This window comes from Chenopodium quinoa, unplaced genomic scaffold (assembly GCF_001683475.1).
Source record: "Chenopodium quinoa cultivar QQ74 unplaced genomic scaffold, ASM168347v1, whole genome shotgun sequence".
NCBI lineage: Eukaryota > Viridiplantae > Streptophyta > Magnoliopsida > Caryophyllales > Amaranthaceae > Chenopodium > Chenopodium quinoa.
The window spans coordinates 2,499,689-2,515,523 of NW_018743979.1; the positions used below are offsets into that span (position 1 = coordinate 2,499,689).

Consider the following 15,835-nt stretch of genomic DNA (forward strand, 5'->3'; position numbering starts at 1 on the left):
GGATTGAATCCAGTAAAGTTTCTATTAAGTTAGAAATGAACCTAAGACTTACAAGTATACTATTTACTATTGGATAATAAGGGAATAGTGGCTTGTAAGATAGCTACGACAAATCCGAATTCCGAAATGGTTACAGACCATAAAATCCGAAACAAACTCCATGTTTGAATATCATGTTTGAAACTTGATTAATTTGCATGAAGGGTAAAGACCCATCAATCGCAAAAACAAATATAGAAATGTATATGAATACATAGCTAGATTGGTTTAAAAGGTTACAATTAAATTCACGGCGTTGATTTAATAAAACCTATTCACTAATCAGAATGCTTAAGTCTTTTCGTGATTATTCTAGCAAAATTGCACTTATGAAATATGGAAAAATAGATATCAAAACCGCCTTCGTAAAAATGGGATTTTGGAAGAGACTATGGATATAGTCTAAGGTTTTTGTAAATCTAAATAATGCTAGATTTGAAAGCAAGCTCAAGAAATCCATTAGTGGATTGAGGGAAGCTTGTAGGAATTGGAATGGGTTTTCTCATAAAGTTAATTAAGGTTTGGCTTGTTGAGAAACATGGAAATTCTTTTAATAAAGAAGTTTAGTGGGAACTAAAGTCAATTTCTTAAGGTCCAATAAGAAGTTTACGAACCCTATTGTAAAATAACTATCAAATGCTAAATGTTTAGATTTGAAAGAATTTTTCAATAATGGACCAAGCTAAGACGACACTTAGTACATTGTGGGAATTAAGATCTATTGAATAGAATTAATGAAATGTTTGAACGGGTAAAGGAATTTACCGTGTTAAACATAAAGGACCTAAAAAGGCTTTCGACCCATATGTATAAAACTAAGCAAATGTTTGAACTAAGTATGAGCTAGGCAAATACTAAGTCAAACAAGAAAGACTTTAGTATAGAGTTTTAACCGTATCATATAGCAAATAGTTTAGCAAGACTCAGTGAAACTAGATGAGCTAAAAGTCACATGAATGGGATGAAATTGGGAATATTTCTGCAATTGAATCCATCATGTATGTTACGATATGGAATCATCACATGACATGCCTGCTTAGAGCATGACAAGTATAAAATACCAATCGACTTGAATCTAAGCAATGGATTGATTGATTATGATCAAGAACATCCAAAGTACTTGGTAAAAAGGGCATTAAGGTACTAGTACTTGGTAAATCTCACAGAAAAAACATGCTTTAGATTTTACCAAGTACTAGTACCTAAATGCCCTTTTTATATGTGGCTAGCTATCTGATTCAGTTAGAGAAGTTTCTACTACTTGTAAAAGCATTGTTTCTTATCGAAAAAAAAAGGATGTAGTTGCACATGTCTTGATGTTCCTATTTTTTTTTCATCCGCTCTCTCATTTTGAGTTGAAATACTCAAAAAAACTACTTCATTCTTGGTAATCTCTTCAGCACTTTCATGAGCAGGAGTACCTACCTGTATACTGTATGTTCTGCAAATTGTATGAAATAATGAATTATGATACAAAATTAATAATCAAGGTCCTTGCATTTTAAGTATGCAGATAATAGGATATTCCTTCAAGAGATGACCTGATATGTAGTGAGTGTGATTGGTTCCTTAGGCTGTGAGATTGGTTGAATGCCTGTTATGTCTCATGTATTATTAATTCCATAACAAAGAAATAGTCATCAGAAATCTGGAAAGTTTCACTGCCTCTTGGTTTTTAATTAATGGTTTTTATGATTTCATGTATGTTGTTTTCATTTTCAAATATATCTCTGTTTGCAACTTACAAGATTAAGATTTACTTGTCGTTCCATCTCTACCTTCTATAGCAGAGCTTATATGAAATTATTATTTTTCTATGATTTTGTTACTGACAAATATTCCTATTGTACGAATGTTGTCAAGGGCTTGCATAATTATAGGCGTTACAAATATCCAGAGGCCAATCTGGTGAGGCTAGAGGAACCAAAAGATGTTCCCATGGAGCACAGGAACCTTGCTGGGGATGGCGATTCTAATTCAAATGATTTTTCTAATGATAGTGCAGGGAGTGACTACTCTTAAAATTCTAATGATAGGACAGGGAGTGACTTCTAGGTATCGACAGATGGGGCAGATTTGTAGGGACGGACGACTATGATGTTGATGAACAGATAATTATAATTTTCCAAAATAGTTATGTATTTTGGATTGGCTTAAAAGAGATAGTAAATTGAAGATTGATTTTGACAAGTATAGTGATAATAATTTTGTTTTGTTGCTGCATATTTACACAGATTAATCAATGAGCATTGGGAGCTATTGTGGCGGGGGGTTGTGTTGGGGCAGGGGGTGCTCCTGAACTTTACTGAAATTTAGATGTTAATGCCTTGTTGCTAATGGCTAAAGAAGAAATTGCTCTAAAGCTGACAGCTATTTAAGGATTACTTGCTAGACCTGTTCTTATACTGTAGTAAATTTTGCTGCTGCAGATGGTCGAGCCTATACTGAAGGCAGCTAAGTATCCTTTGTGTTTTACTTAGATGCAATATGAAATTATCCATTAGATCTTGTCAGCTCACATCCAGATTCCAGAGATTTACTCGTTTGTTCATTTTTCCTGTTTGGATCTGTTAGGTGAAATATGGGGCTATCATTTACCAAATTGTTCAGCCAGTTATTTGCCAAGAAGGAAATGCAAATCCTTATGGTGGGTCTCGATGCGGCTGGTAAAACTACAATTCTTTACAAGCTTAAGCTGGGAGAAATTGTCACCACGATTCCCACCATCGGTATGTCTCTATATTTTTTAATTTCAAACTTTTTATGATTATATTGTGGATTCTGTTCATATTGAATTTTTTTCGGTATTATGATGATTATGCAGTAGTACTATGCTCATAAAATACTTGACCTGCCATGACTAACGTGTTTGCTTTTGGTCATTGTCTCCCCTTTATATTACTATATTCAATATGTTTAGACGTGGTAAATCAATTTAGAGATTTTCCCTGGTTTCCCTTTCATTCACTAGTGTATTTCTCGTGTTGAAATTATGATAGGCGTGTCGCGTACCTAACAAAAATTACCTAACTGGACCACTACTATGCAGACGGGCAAGTAAGGATCGAAACCCAAGAGACTAAGGTTCACCTAAATTATCTAGACTCAAATAATCACTAAGCAAGAATCAAATTAATGGTGGAGTAAGCTAAGAACTAATGTATGAAAAACTAGAATTAATCAAGAGAATATAATGAATCAATATACTAAACATCCAAGATCAAGAATCACCATAATTACGATCGATGCAATTATCTATCTACCCCTAGCATACAAATCCAATTAACATGGGGAAAAGTAAACCCTAATCAATACCAAGGACCTCTCTCGAGTATCAATGGCTTCTCTAACCACAATCAAACCTAATATCATGGAATCATGCAAATTAGAGACATTAAACACTTTACTTCACTTCCCAATTATCAATTCAACTACTCTCGTGATGAAATTCAAACCCTAAATTGATCTACTCAAATCCGTTAAAACCCAACTCTCGTTGTGATTAGAACTATGGAATAATAACAATACTAATTATCTCTAATCTAGTATTGGCATAATCACAATCAATTTAGCATAAACAATTGCAATAGTTATTAGAGAATTTAAAGAATCAATTCATGCATCAATCATAATTGGGCTACCCTAGATCTTGGAATATAAAAACTACTCACACATATTTAAATAAGCAATAACAAAAATAATCAAAGAAAACATAATTGAAAATAATAATAATTGAAAGAGGAAAGAATAGAAATGAATACCAATGATGCTTCAATTGAAATAACTCAAAATGTTGATCAACAATAATCAAATCTAATGAAGGAATTAAATTGCTTACAAGAAATAAACTAGGGTTCTATGAGAGAAAATAAAACTTAAGGAATTAATTATCTGTTTTCTAATGAGGATTACAAGGGGTATTTATACTCTTAATGAAATAAAATCCCAAAAATAAGAAAATCGGTTTTCGCAACACGCTGCCCGATCTGACCGGGCGAGCATCGCCTGATTGGGCAGGCGGTACCTCATTGTGCTGCATCTTCTTCGTAGCTTTCTCCTCGTCGCCTGATCCAACCGGGCAAAGGCTGCCCGATCGGGCGCGAGGCTCAATCTTTGCTGCTGCCTTGTTGCCTTGCTTTGCTTCGTACATCCTTTAGCCACCACGCGCCCGGTCTAACCAGGCAATGGCTGCCCGATCGGGCGCGTGGAATAAATGCTCAGCTTTGTCTTAGTTCTTCGTAGGATGCAACTCGTAGCAGTCCTTCTGTGCCCGGTCCAACCGGGCAAGCATGGCCCAACCGGGCACAGTAGAAACAGGGTGTTTGCTTGCATTGCTTCTCAGGCTTAGCTCGTGTTTAGCTCGATTCTCCATCCTTGTTCACTAACACCTCCATAAACGTTCAAAACGTGTCCGAATCATCCAAGAAACTTCAAATTCCTGTAAAACTTACAAAACACATCGAACACACTAGAGAAGAGATTGTTAGCGAGAAACGGCTCTAAAGAGCCTAAAATCATGCAAGAATGTGATGTAAAATCGGGATAAATATATGTATAAAACGTGTATATCAAATTGTGTCCAAATCATTGCAATTTTTTGACGTTTTCCACTTTTTCGGAATTTTAAGTCCTCTATTGCAAGCTTCACTGAATGACTTTGCCTGGTAAATGGCTTCTGGAATGCTAAATAACCAGCATCCCTCATGTAACCATTTTCCTTCACAACACTGCTCATTATTGTTGACGGTTATTGTGTACAAGTTCTGTATTTTATTGTGATTCAGGATCATGTCTTTTACATTTAAAATGTGTAGCTTTTCTAAATTTTGAGCAAGGAAATATTTCCCTTTATCTTTTGTAACCAAAGAGAAGTGACTTTTTATCCTTTATTTGTCCTCCTTATAACACTCCTAAAAAGAACTATCTTGGCATATCCGGTTTAGTTTTTTGGTATTGGTCTGATCTTATGTCTTGGACTTGTTGATGCTTTTTGCATATACTCGGTCGTGTATAATGTGTTTGGAACTTGTTCTTATGTGTTTACAGGATTTAATGTGGAGACTGTGGAATACAAGAACATTAGCTTTACCGTGGGGGATGTCGGAGGTCAAGACAAGGCAAGTCCTATCTACTTTATTTATCTGATATCATCATGTGTTGCTATTTTTTAAGTCTTAGATTGAATTCTTAATTGCATGGCATAGACATATCTATAATTTTCTTTTCCTTGAGGCCTAAATATTACCTTTTAAAGTTATGCTAAAATGGTATAGCAACCGTTCCTCAATAAAATGATTTTTGACTCCATGTTTTTGCTTATGTGGTCAGACCATCTACATTAGTTGAGGGGAGAGATTGAACATGATTAAATTTATTACCTTGTCATTTCTTGTTTAGTTATTTCCTAATTTACATTGGCTAGGATATGAGTATTGCCTGGGATAAAGTAGCAGTTTCACTGTTTTTGCTCTTCTTGCCTCTTATGAAAAAATGTAAATGTTTTTGGAACTGATCGCTTTGACTTTGGTGAAGTGGGAGTGTAAATTTGTCATTAAAAGCATCCTCACATTCTTTAGCAAACACATGGTTAGTATTTGATTGATCAACAACGACTAATTTTTCACCTGAAAAACTATTTTCTGAACTTAGTAGCCTCTATCTGAATGTTGTTCTGTCAAAGTGCGTCGATGTCAAATCAAACAGGTTTCATTGGTAATATTGATGTAATGATGAATTCATAACAATGATGATCATTTTTCTAGTTGTTAGCCTGTATATTATACATTAGTGGATTTTATCATGATTGAATCGCATGGTTATGTAATTTTTGACAATATTAGTGCTATAAATGTGCAATTCAGTAAGTCAAACATATATATTCTTGACCTAATATTTTAGGGCTAAGTGATATCACATTTTAAGTGATCAATTATGGTTCATAGCATCCATACTTCTATTAGGATAACATTCCCTTACCCTACTGGTGCTGGTGAATGGAAGTCTAGAGTATTTCATTCTTCTGCTGTCTTTGTTGCTCATTTAGTATATGCCTTGAGTTGTTGCTGGCTGCTGAGATTTATTTGTCGATTTCTCCAGGGAATATGGGTGAATCTTGCTAAGGATCAGCTATTTTGTATTTTGGGCCCCAATGGAGCCGGTAAAACTACTGCTATCAATTGCTTGATTGGAATTTCACCGGTGACCAATGGAGATGGTAACAGTTTGTTTGAGAATCTGTCCTTTCTGGTTTAAATTTATGTTTTTCTTGATGTACTAGTCAGCATTCAACTGAAATCTCAAGTGTTTTTTTTTTTCAGTTTTTTAAGGTGTAATATTACAAGTTATTGAAGAAAATATATGTGTTTTATGTATATTATGATTATATATAAGTATTTGGTACAATTTAAGTGAAAAAAATGCAAAAAAAAAAAAATAATTTTTTTTGGGCATTTTTGGCACCGGTTTTGGAAAAGAACCGGTGCTAAAAGTTTTTTTAAAAAAATTTTTTGGGGACTTTTGGCACCGATTCTAAGTCATAACCGGTGCCTATTGTATTAAAAAAAAAAAGCGCGCCATGGGTAATTAGCACCGGTTAACCGGTGCCGAAGAGGGTATTTAGCACCAGTTAACCGGTGCCAAATCTTTAAATAGCCACCGGTATTGAACCGGTGTCAAATTTTCAGAGATTTGGCATCCCTCAAATCTTCAACGGTTCAAAACCGGTGCCCAAAGGGAGGTTTGAACCGATGCCAAAGACCTTTTTTCGCGTAGTGGTTGAAAAGTTTCATAGTGGAATGAAATTTTTACTAATAATTCCACAAACTATTTAATTGTGGTTTAGAATTAAATAATGAGTCCATTCGATTTGACGATATTCAAAATAAGGTATCAAGAAAATGTCTTGGATAAAGAAACACCTATTAAGTGAATATTGAATATTATATCGTAACTATCCCTAATCGAGGTCATTTAAATGTTGGACGACTAATGATCGCGCGAGATTAGTGTGTAGTATGATTTATAGCACTGTTTCTTGTGCTACAAGGATAAGATTGTCATAAATCATTTGCACAGGTATTAGTTTGGAACTATACCGGATCAACCTATGAGAATCCTTTAAGAGATTTAACAATCGTCATAAGTATATTACTCATTATGGCTATCGAAACCTCTTTCCTTGACCATGAGTATTGTCAGTTCTCTTATTTGAGTACTAGTCGGTTTTGATGTTGTCAAACGTCTGCCGTACAAGGGGATTATAAAGGCAACACTTGGGCGGCTAGGGCCTCTTAGTAAGGGAAGCTGACAATGCAAGACTGGGAATGTCCCCCTATTAACAGTAGGGAATATGTCTTTGTTGTTTACAAGGCCTCTCGAATAGCGAGACTGTGAAAATGCATGGCCGTGCTCAGATGGATTTTAGAAATTATCTGCTTATTGACAGTCGAACTCGGAAATTGAGAAACACTTCTAGAAGTAATAAGAATGACGATGAATCTTACCTTATAGTTAATGAAGGGGCATTAAGTGACATAAGAAAAGGCAATACACATAGAGCACACTTATCCGGAAGGACTAGTGGGAGATTGAAAGGCATGGTGTCCTTTGAACAAGTGCATTATTCCGATAGAGGGTTCGGAATTAATTAGGAAAGATAATTATTTAGTGAGGTCAAGTGATCGGACTGCCTAGTTGGAGGCCACTTCCGATCAATAATATTAATGTATAATTAATATTACAGCTTGCTCTTGACTGAACCCTTCGGGTCACACCCAATCGTGTAACCAAACAAATGCGACGAATTAATCCGAAGGATTAAATAAATCGATAGAGATTTTACAAACTAAGACATCGGAATCCGAGCTTAGAGCGTCAAAGCTGAGCGTCGAACGACTAGTCGTTTCATGAAATTGACGAGACGAGAAAATAAGTCAAATGACAAGTCATCGCAAAAAGACCAAGCCTCGAGTTGGCCTAGCCAATCGAGGACTAGGCAACATTAGCCAGCATGGCTGCTAGCCATGGACTAGCCTCGGCCGTAAGCCAAGCAGCCACGCATGTGCGCTGGCCAAGCTAGTTAGCAGCGCATGGCCTTGCGAGCATTGTTGTGTTGGGCGAGCTAGCAGCGCTAGCATCAACCCGCAAACATGCCAGCAGGCCAATGCTAGCAACGCTAGCACCAACCCGCAAGCACGTGAGCAGGCCTAGCAGCTGCCCGCTAGCTTGCGTGGGCTTGTAGCATGCTAGCAGGCCCAGCCGAGGGTAAGGCTGCTAGCTAGGCAAGCCTTGAGGCCCAAGGCATGTGGCCGGTCTTCTCTTGGTTGACTATAGTGAGTTGGCTTTTGCTTGCTCTTCAAGGGAAGGGGTGTTGGTCCTTACCTAACCCCTTCCTTACATTGCCACTTGTCATTTACTTATTACTTGTGCCATTTAATTTAAATTAGAATTAAATTAATTCATTCATTTTTCTCATTTCAACAACTCTCCCACATGGAAAGTTGATGGAAACTTTAGGGAGCATTTCCCTATAAATGCCCACCTTGGTTAATGGAACTACTCACTTGAGTTGCACTAAATAAGGTATCTCCCTAAAGTGAGAAAGCCTTTAAGTTCGTAATACTCTAGCTTTATTTGGTATAGCCCGGTCTAAGCTACGGGGTAAGGGCTGGTTCGGGCACGAGGGTGTGATACGTTGGAGGGATTGCACTTGCGAGGCTCGAGGTTTTCCGAGTCCAAGCTCATGATACAAGCGAAGGACGTGTCAAGGTTGAGCTACTCTTATCCTTACTTTCTCTCTCTTTCCTTTTATGTGTTTATGTTTTCATTAATTGCATGCTATGTTGTTATGTTGTAGTAATTATGCATGAGATCCTTTTGCAGGTTTTGTTTCCACGCGGTGTCGGACACTACAAAACCTAACAACAACTAGGTCCAATGACCGAGCTATGTAATTAAAGACGTACGGCCAAACAATGTAATCTTGACAGATGTTAATGAAATGTCATACATTGTTAATTTTCTTTCTATTTAATTTCTTGCATATATGTTCAAGCATCTAATGCCAAGCAACAATGCCGCCTAAAATAGCAAACGATGGTTGCTTTCAACATAGCAGCTCGGCCCTAGAATGGGGCAAGGCTAAAATGCTGGGAGAAAAACCCAACAAGGGCTCTCCCAACAAGGCAGCTCAGCCGAAGACAAGGGCATGACTACTAGGGTAATTGGCCACCATGGTCGATCTAGTAGAATAAGACCCCAAGCCCAAATTCCATCCGGCCAAATAATGAGCTGGATGGGTAAACTAACGGACAAACTAAATTGCCTAAGGCACTTAGTCCAAGGGCAAGGGCATAAATAAGCCCCTTGAAACTTAGAATTTATGAGGTTGAAATCACACTTGAAATTTCGTGACTCCGTTAAGAGACAGCATCAATGGACGAATCAACACAGACAAAGGCAAGGATAATTCATTTGGCATTTGCCTAATCCAAGGGAACTCATTATTATGATTTCATCAACTCTCAGTAGTCGTTATACCCTTTAAGGTATAAAATCTACTAAGTTAATCAAACCTCTTAAATATGGAATAGACAAAATGATGAATAAAGGGGCATGCCCCAGGTCAGACTTAAGTAATTGTACGCATAAAGGCATATAAAAGCATGAAAGAATTGCAAAGAAATGCTAAGTAAAAAGTGAAGCTTTCACAAAGTAAAGCCGCTTAAATAGGCGGCCAAAATTAAAATAGTTAAATTACAAGACCGCTCAAACAGGCAGTAGAGATAAATATGTTCAAATTAAAAACAAATAAAAGCAAATAAAGGTAGCTGAAGTAGTAGCAGACGCCCAAGCACCTCATTCAGCCGGCCCCTTGTCGTTTCCATCCTTGGCTGGCTCTTCCTCCTCGTCCTCTTTTTCTTCGTCCTCTTCATCATCCTCGCTCTCAGAAGATGATGGGGTAGGAGAAAAAGGAGAGATGGTCTTCCCAATATTAGCAGCCTCTTCAGCCAAGGAGACATAGTTTAGCATCCTAACAAAACGTTCTTAGTGATATAATACATCACTAATTTCGAACATCATACAGAAGGCCTCCTTAAACCGGATACTGAGCCTTGTCTCAGCCGAATGCTCTATTCTGACCATCTCTTGTGGAGAGACCTCCTTGGGAGCCTCAAGCTACTTGGTTAGGTCCTCAACCACCTTTTGCAGACATTTAACCTTGAGTTTGAGGGAGTCTGTCTCCTTTGTAGCAGCATCAAGGGCCAGAAGGCTAGATTCCATCTCGGCCTTAAGCTTTTCGGACTCCTCAAAGTCAGCCTTCCATTGGAAAGCTTTACTAAGGGCCTCATCTCTTTCTTGCTCCGCTATTTCGCGAGCCAACTTTTCTCGCTAAAGGGCATCGCCCATGATGACGATCTGGTCAGTCAACCTAGCCAACTTCTCTCCAAGGGCCTTGATAGTAGCAATGTGGGTCACCTCTTAGGTGGAAAGAGCTTATAGGCATCATTCAAAGCGCGCCTACTTAAGCATGTGTGAATATGTTTGGAAATCATAGGAAGTGGGAATTGACATCATACGATTAGGGACAAGGAAAGTAGGGATCCGCCAACAAGTTTTTTAAGGAACTTATAAACCGTTCATATATCATTTAAGGCAACCACAAATAAGGGACAATGATAGGCAATAACGATTGACCTGTGAAGGTTACACCCCATTCATAATCCATGAGATTACTAACTCCATACGATTCGGAACCACAAAAGGAGGATCGGGGATGATGGTACGAAGTGAGTCATGGAGTCACATTCGCTTGTATTGGCCTCTGCTCAATTCTTATAGCGAAAAGTATTTCCTACGATCTCAAAAGCACACAAACAAAGATTCAATTTGCTCCAAACTAAATTAGACTAAATTGGTTGAATGTTTCCTTCAAAAAAAATAAAATTGGTTGAATATTAGTGCACACATAATTCTAAATATTGGTGACCACTTGAATTAACAATAAGATTAAAAAGGAACCTTAACCGGTTGTCCAAATTATCTTATTAGTCGTGATTTTCAATTACATATTACCTTTAAACATGCAATATGATGATCAATATAAATAACAACAATATTGGAAGCAATTTAACCATAATATCGTAAGTCAAATCATCAAAAGTATAATAATAAACCTAAACATGATACTAGCAACAACAACAATAATAGTGAGTAATAAAATACTCACGTTGCGTGATTCTTTAAATTGGTGCATCATGAATAAACGGCTAGTTACTTCAAAGAATAATAATAAATATAATTTAAATTAATTTAAATTAAAGTAGAGTTGATTTTGTCCAAACTCGTAAATGAGTTTTGTATTTATAGAAAAAATGCGAGGGATGTAGTCCGGAACCCTAGAAAACGAGCGCCGCTGAAGAAAAAGGTATTGTGGCACTGCACTGGGTGCCCTGGCTCAGTACTAGGTGTCGTGGCACGATATTGGGTGTCGTGGCACGGTACCAAATTCAATCATTTCGTGAAAGAAAGCGCGTTAAGAAGAGAATTTGGGAAAATCTTGGTACCGTAGCACGGAACCGACACCGTGGCACAGCATTTAGTACCGCGATACGGCACATTCCATAACTTTTTATTCGTAACTCAAAATAAGGTACATAATATATCATTGGAAATATCTTTAAGTATACTTTCCAACTCAATTAAAATTCGGTCAAAATCTTTTGTAGATTTTAATATATTGTTGTATTAGTGAAAGGGTGTCGGTTTTGGGCCAAGTTTTAGTGTTTTGCTCATATGTTCTTCATTTTAAATCGGAATTGGGCTTAAGATATATCCTTGGAAAACTTATTTCAAGTTCTATACAATAAAATAATATTTGGATCAATATTATGGGTCAAAAATTTTTTTTATCGGTTTTGTGGTGTGGACACGAAAAGAGAAAAATAAGTTATGGTTTGGGGAACTGGATTGGTTTAGGTGAAATAAATGAAATGTTGGGCTAAGGCTATGGTTTTAAGCACTCTGTAGATTCAATACAAAATCCGACCAATAATGACGGTGAAAGGTTGTTCATCATCGGGTTTGGTTGGGGAGACAATTTTAGGTGTCTACAGAGCCCCATTGTTGGCATCTTGTATTCTTCAGATGTTGGCCTAGGCTGACTGAATTTGCTGCTGCTTATTTGAGCCCCATTCCAAAAATGCGTTGAGCCAAAGGAATAGCTTTATCCGAACAAAAACGAGTTAGCAAAAAGTAAGAATATGAAAAATATACTAAGTATTGAAACTTGGCCAAGCCCGTTACCTTAGCGCTGCAATTGAGCATGGGTCCGAGGAAACCCTCATGGATGCCTCAAAATTTGTCTTACTACTTCAGAGGGACGGCCTTCACCATGGCCTCCCTAATTGCCTTTCTGTCCGCCCCGGTTAGTGATTGGCCGGGCGCTCGGACGTAAATATCCTCGGCTACATCTGCACAGATAAGAACAAGAATGAGATAAGTGTCTAGATCAATATAAATGAGATTAAAAAAACCAACGAGCCAATCATATACTTGCCGAGTGAGAAGGTGGTGGTTGTGGTTGCTTCTCGGCGAACCGAGAAAGTTGCGACTGCTCCCCGACTTCCTGAAAAGGTTGAGGTTTCTCCTCGGTTGGCCGAGAAGACTTAGTCAGGTCCTCGACATGCGGAGTCGAGTCGTTGTCGCCAGCTGTTTGGTCAAGGAACGACACTCCCTCCTCGTCCTTTCGGACGACTTCCTCTTGGACCGCTTCAGTTTTCGAAATACTTTGACTGTCGTTTTCAAAACTTACGTTTCTCCAAAATCAGTCAAAGTGGGGGCTTCTGTAGAAACATGATTGTGCCTCCCCAAACAAAAAACCTAGTGATGAATGCCTTTCACGATTGTTATCGACGAGTTCGACATAGAGTCAAAGGGTCGCGCAAAGTTTCCCTAATCCTTGACCAATTATAACATTACCCAAAATGACTTTACATCCAAAATATCCATTTCATCTCCTTAAACCCAAAAATATTCCTCTCGTACCCAAAACGTCCAAAATGATTTTTTTGGTTTGTTTTCTCAATTCAATTATTGTTTAGTTGGATGGGGCTCAAAAAGAGTTTTTCAACGATATATTATAAGCCTTAATTCGAGTTACATATCAAAAGTTACGGCTAAAATACTAAATCGAGCCCAAACCGAGCCTAGGCTCACCTTTAGTATGACCCAATGATTATATGGAGTCCAAATGTTTTATTTAGGCCCTATATGATTATATTCCTAGCCCAAGTCAGTTAGAATCTTCTAGAAGGTTCTAATTTATCCTTCCCAAAAAGATAAAGATCAAGAGTTTGAGATTGAATAAAACTCTTATGATAATCCTTAACTTTTCAGAAGACGTTCAGATATATTTTGCAGGGATAAACCATTAGAAAACGAACTCCGTACGAGCTTTTCTATCTTATAGACCATCGCACAGCGACAGGTTAATTGCGCCACGACAACCATATCGCAACGCGTCAAGCGCGACAAAGAGTTTTATCACAATCTTTTATTCTGATCTTTTTTCGATCATTCGACAAAGAGTTTTCCCCGATTCCAGAACACACAAAAAGAATTCAAGAACTCGATTGATATAGAGAATTCAATTGCAAATAGAATAAACCCGAAATTCCTAAAAACCCATGCTATTAGCCTAAACACATCCTAAATACATCTAAATCATTCACCATACTTCCTTTGCGTGATTCGAGCACTCCAAGCCGATTATTACAATACTCGGCATTGTCTTTGACCTTGACGTGAAAGGTTGATATTTCTAAGGGTTTGGACCCAAACCCATATTTCTATCTGTAATTAATTACTTTACTGATTTACTTTCTTGAATTTTACTAATGTGTGTATTATTTTGTAGCAAGAAAGTCGAGGCATCAAAGTAAGTAATTTAATTACTTTTTGATAGAAATCATGTTTAAGATAACACATTGATTTTGTTATTAGTAATATGCTAGGATTGTTATTAATCTGTTTAGTATCATGCCTAGGATCTTACTACTAACGATATTTTCATGATGATGATTATGATGTTAATTATATGTTGATTTATTATCAATGATTTATTGCTATTACTTGATCACGCCTCTTTTTGCAGGTTTAAAGGGGATTTGTAATTGAAATCACGTCTAATAAGAAAATTTATAATTGGATTTTGGTTTAACATGATTTAAATTCAAGAAATCACAAATATTAGATTTAATTGTGCATTAATAATCAACCAACATAGATTAAAGAGATTTATTATTAATTCGATGTGTGTATGTTGATCAAAAAGCGCGCATGAATATCAATAAGGATCAAGTAGAGGCCTATTTTAGGGCGGGTTTGACCTCTTATGAAAGTCAAATTTGTACCATCATTCCCGAATGTCCAGTCATGGTTCTAGACCACTATGGAGTTAGCAATCTCTATGATTGTGAATTGGTTGTAACCTTCACAATCGTGAACAGTTTACAAGTTCCTAAAACTTGTTGGCGACTTTTTTTTTCTTTCTTTCCTAGGATCCCCGTCATGCCTAAAAACATGACCCAAAGTTGGGTGAGATAAAAATTCCCTACAGTCATACTCGTCCAACAGCTCCTAGACGTAAGGGTGCAAGGGGAGGCAGAGCCCCAACTCCAAAAAACGTGGTAAACGCTAAAGCTCTTACTCCTGGGCCTCTTGCTTTCCTAGGCGGCCACTGAGTTAGAGCGCCTCGGCGGTTGAATAGAGAATCCCCTCCTTAACATGAGGAACTTCTTTAATTCCTTGAAATTAGAGTGAAGGAAGCTGAGGACAACTTCGACGATGGGGCAGGCGTACGGGTCATAAAAGTTGACCGCATTGGCCTCCTCGGCTGCTTGATCAGTTTCCGGATTCTTGGCCTCATCAACTCGCTCGATAGCTTGTGGCTCGGCGTTCTTAGCCGAGCCAAACTAGGACAATAGTACGGTGTCGAGCTGCGCAGCCACTGTTAAGCTGCCTTTCTTGGAGCCTTGACCCAACTGAGCAAGTACAACACCTTCTGGAGCCAAGGGCTGCTTTCCCTTATCCTTCCTTCTTGCCTCAGGGTCCGCCTGAATTCGTAAAGGGGGACTATGATGAAAAGGGTGCTCGGCCACAGTTACCGAGATGGTAGGAAGAGAGGACCCCTCATTGACATTATAGGTGGCCGCACTAGCAGCGATGTCCGCCTGAATATTGGAAGATGGCCTGTGATAGACAAGCAGCTTGGTCGGCCTATCCGAGCTGGTGTTTTGGGTTGGGCTTTGTTTAGGATTATGGGCGGCCATTCTCTCTCTACTAGACCTTGAGTCCGCCCGAATTGATGAAGGAGGCCTTTAAGAAGATTGCAGCTCGGACGGCCTGTCCGAGCTGGTATGTTGTGAAGAGCGTCGTCTAGGATTTTTAACGGACGTTCTAGCCTTCTCTTCCTCTCCAGCATCTCTAGCTAATGATAAAGAAGACGATTCCTGTGAACATAGTGACGCTCGGACAAGGAGGCAGTCACCTCTACGACCGAGCAGGCACTGCCACTTGCCTATGCTCTGTCCAAATCTTTTGGACATAGAGGAACAAGAGGATCTACTAGGCGGCCGTCTGAATTTTTCTCCGCATTTCGGTCGTACGTAGCCCTTGTAAGCGCCATGTTCGACTGTAGGGACAGAGAAGAATGGGTAGGGGTGAGTTGAAACGCACTGAAAATGAAGTCGCTCCACAGCGAAGAGGAGTAGGCTCCATCCACTCTAGACTTCTCACT

General features: G+C 38.3%; 2 protein-coding genes across 2 annotated transcripts; one reads left to right on the forward strand and one right to left on the reverse strand.

Annotated features, from left to right (window-relative positions):
- The first annotated feature begins 2,619 nt into the window (after positions 1-2,619).
- LOC110690076 (ADP-ribosylation factor 1-like) lies at positions 2,620-5,210 on the forward strand. Its single transcript, XM_021866902.1, has 2 exons — positions 2,620-2,768; positions 5,086-5,210. The coding sequence occupies exons 1-2, from the start codon at positions 2,621-2,623 to the stop codon at positions 5,208-5,210; spliced, it is 273 nt and encodes a 90-aa protein (XP_021722594.1). The 5' UTR covers position 2,620.
- Positions 5,211-9,894: 4,684 nt separating this feature from the next.
- On the reverse strand, positions 9,895-15,368 carry LOC110690077. The gene is made up of 3 exons (XM_021866903.1): positions 15,027-15,368; positions 10,220-10,428; positions 9,895-10,069 (listed from the first exon to the last, which is right to left on the reverse strand). Exons 1-3 carry the CDS (start codon positions 15,366-15,368, stop codon positions 9,895-9,897), a joined length of 726 nt encoding a protein of 241 aa, XP_021722595.1.
- Positions 15,369-15,835: the final 467 nt, after the last annotated feature.

Bases quoted from the DNA above. Each gene is read 5' to 3' on its own strand.
- LOC110690076 (XM_021866902.1), top strand. From the start codon at position 2,621: ATGGGGCTATCATTTACCAAATTGTTCAGCCAGTTATTTGCCAAGAAG. The intron at 2,769-5,085 runs GTATGTCTCTAT...ATGTGTTTACAG, and splicing joins CACCACGATTCCCACCATCG to GATTTAATGTGGAGACTGTG.
- LOC110690077 (XM_021866903.1), bottom strand. From the start codon at position 15,368: ATGGCCGCCCATAATCCTAAACAAAGCCCAACCCAAAACACCAGCTCG. The intron at 10,429-15,026 runs GTACTATTGTCC...GATGCCCTTTAG, and splicing joins TGGCTGCGCAGCTCGACACC to CGAGAAAAGTTGGCTCGCGA. The intron at 10,070-10,219 runs GTAGCTTGAGGC...ACGTTTTGTTAG, and splicing joins GTGGTTGAGGACCTAACCAA to GATGCTAAACTATGTCTCCT.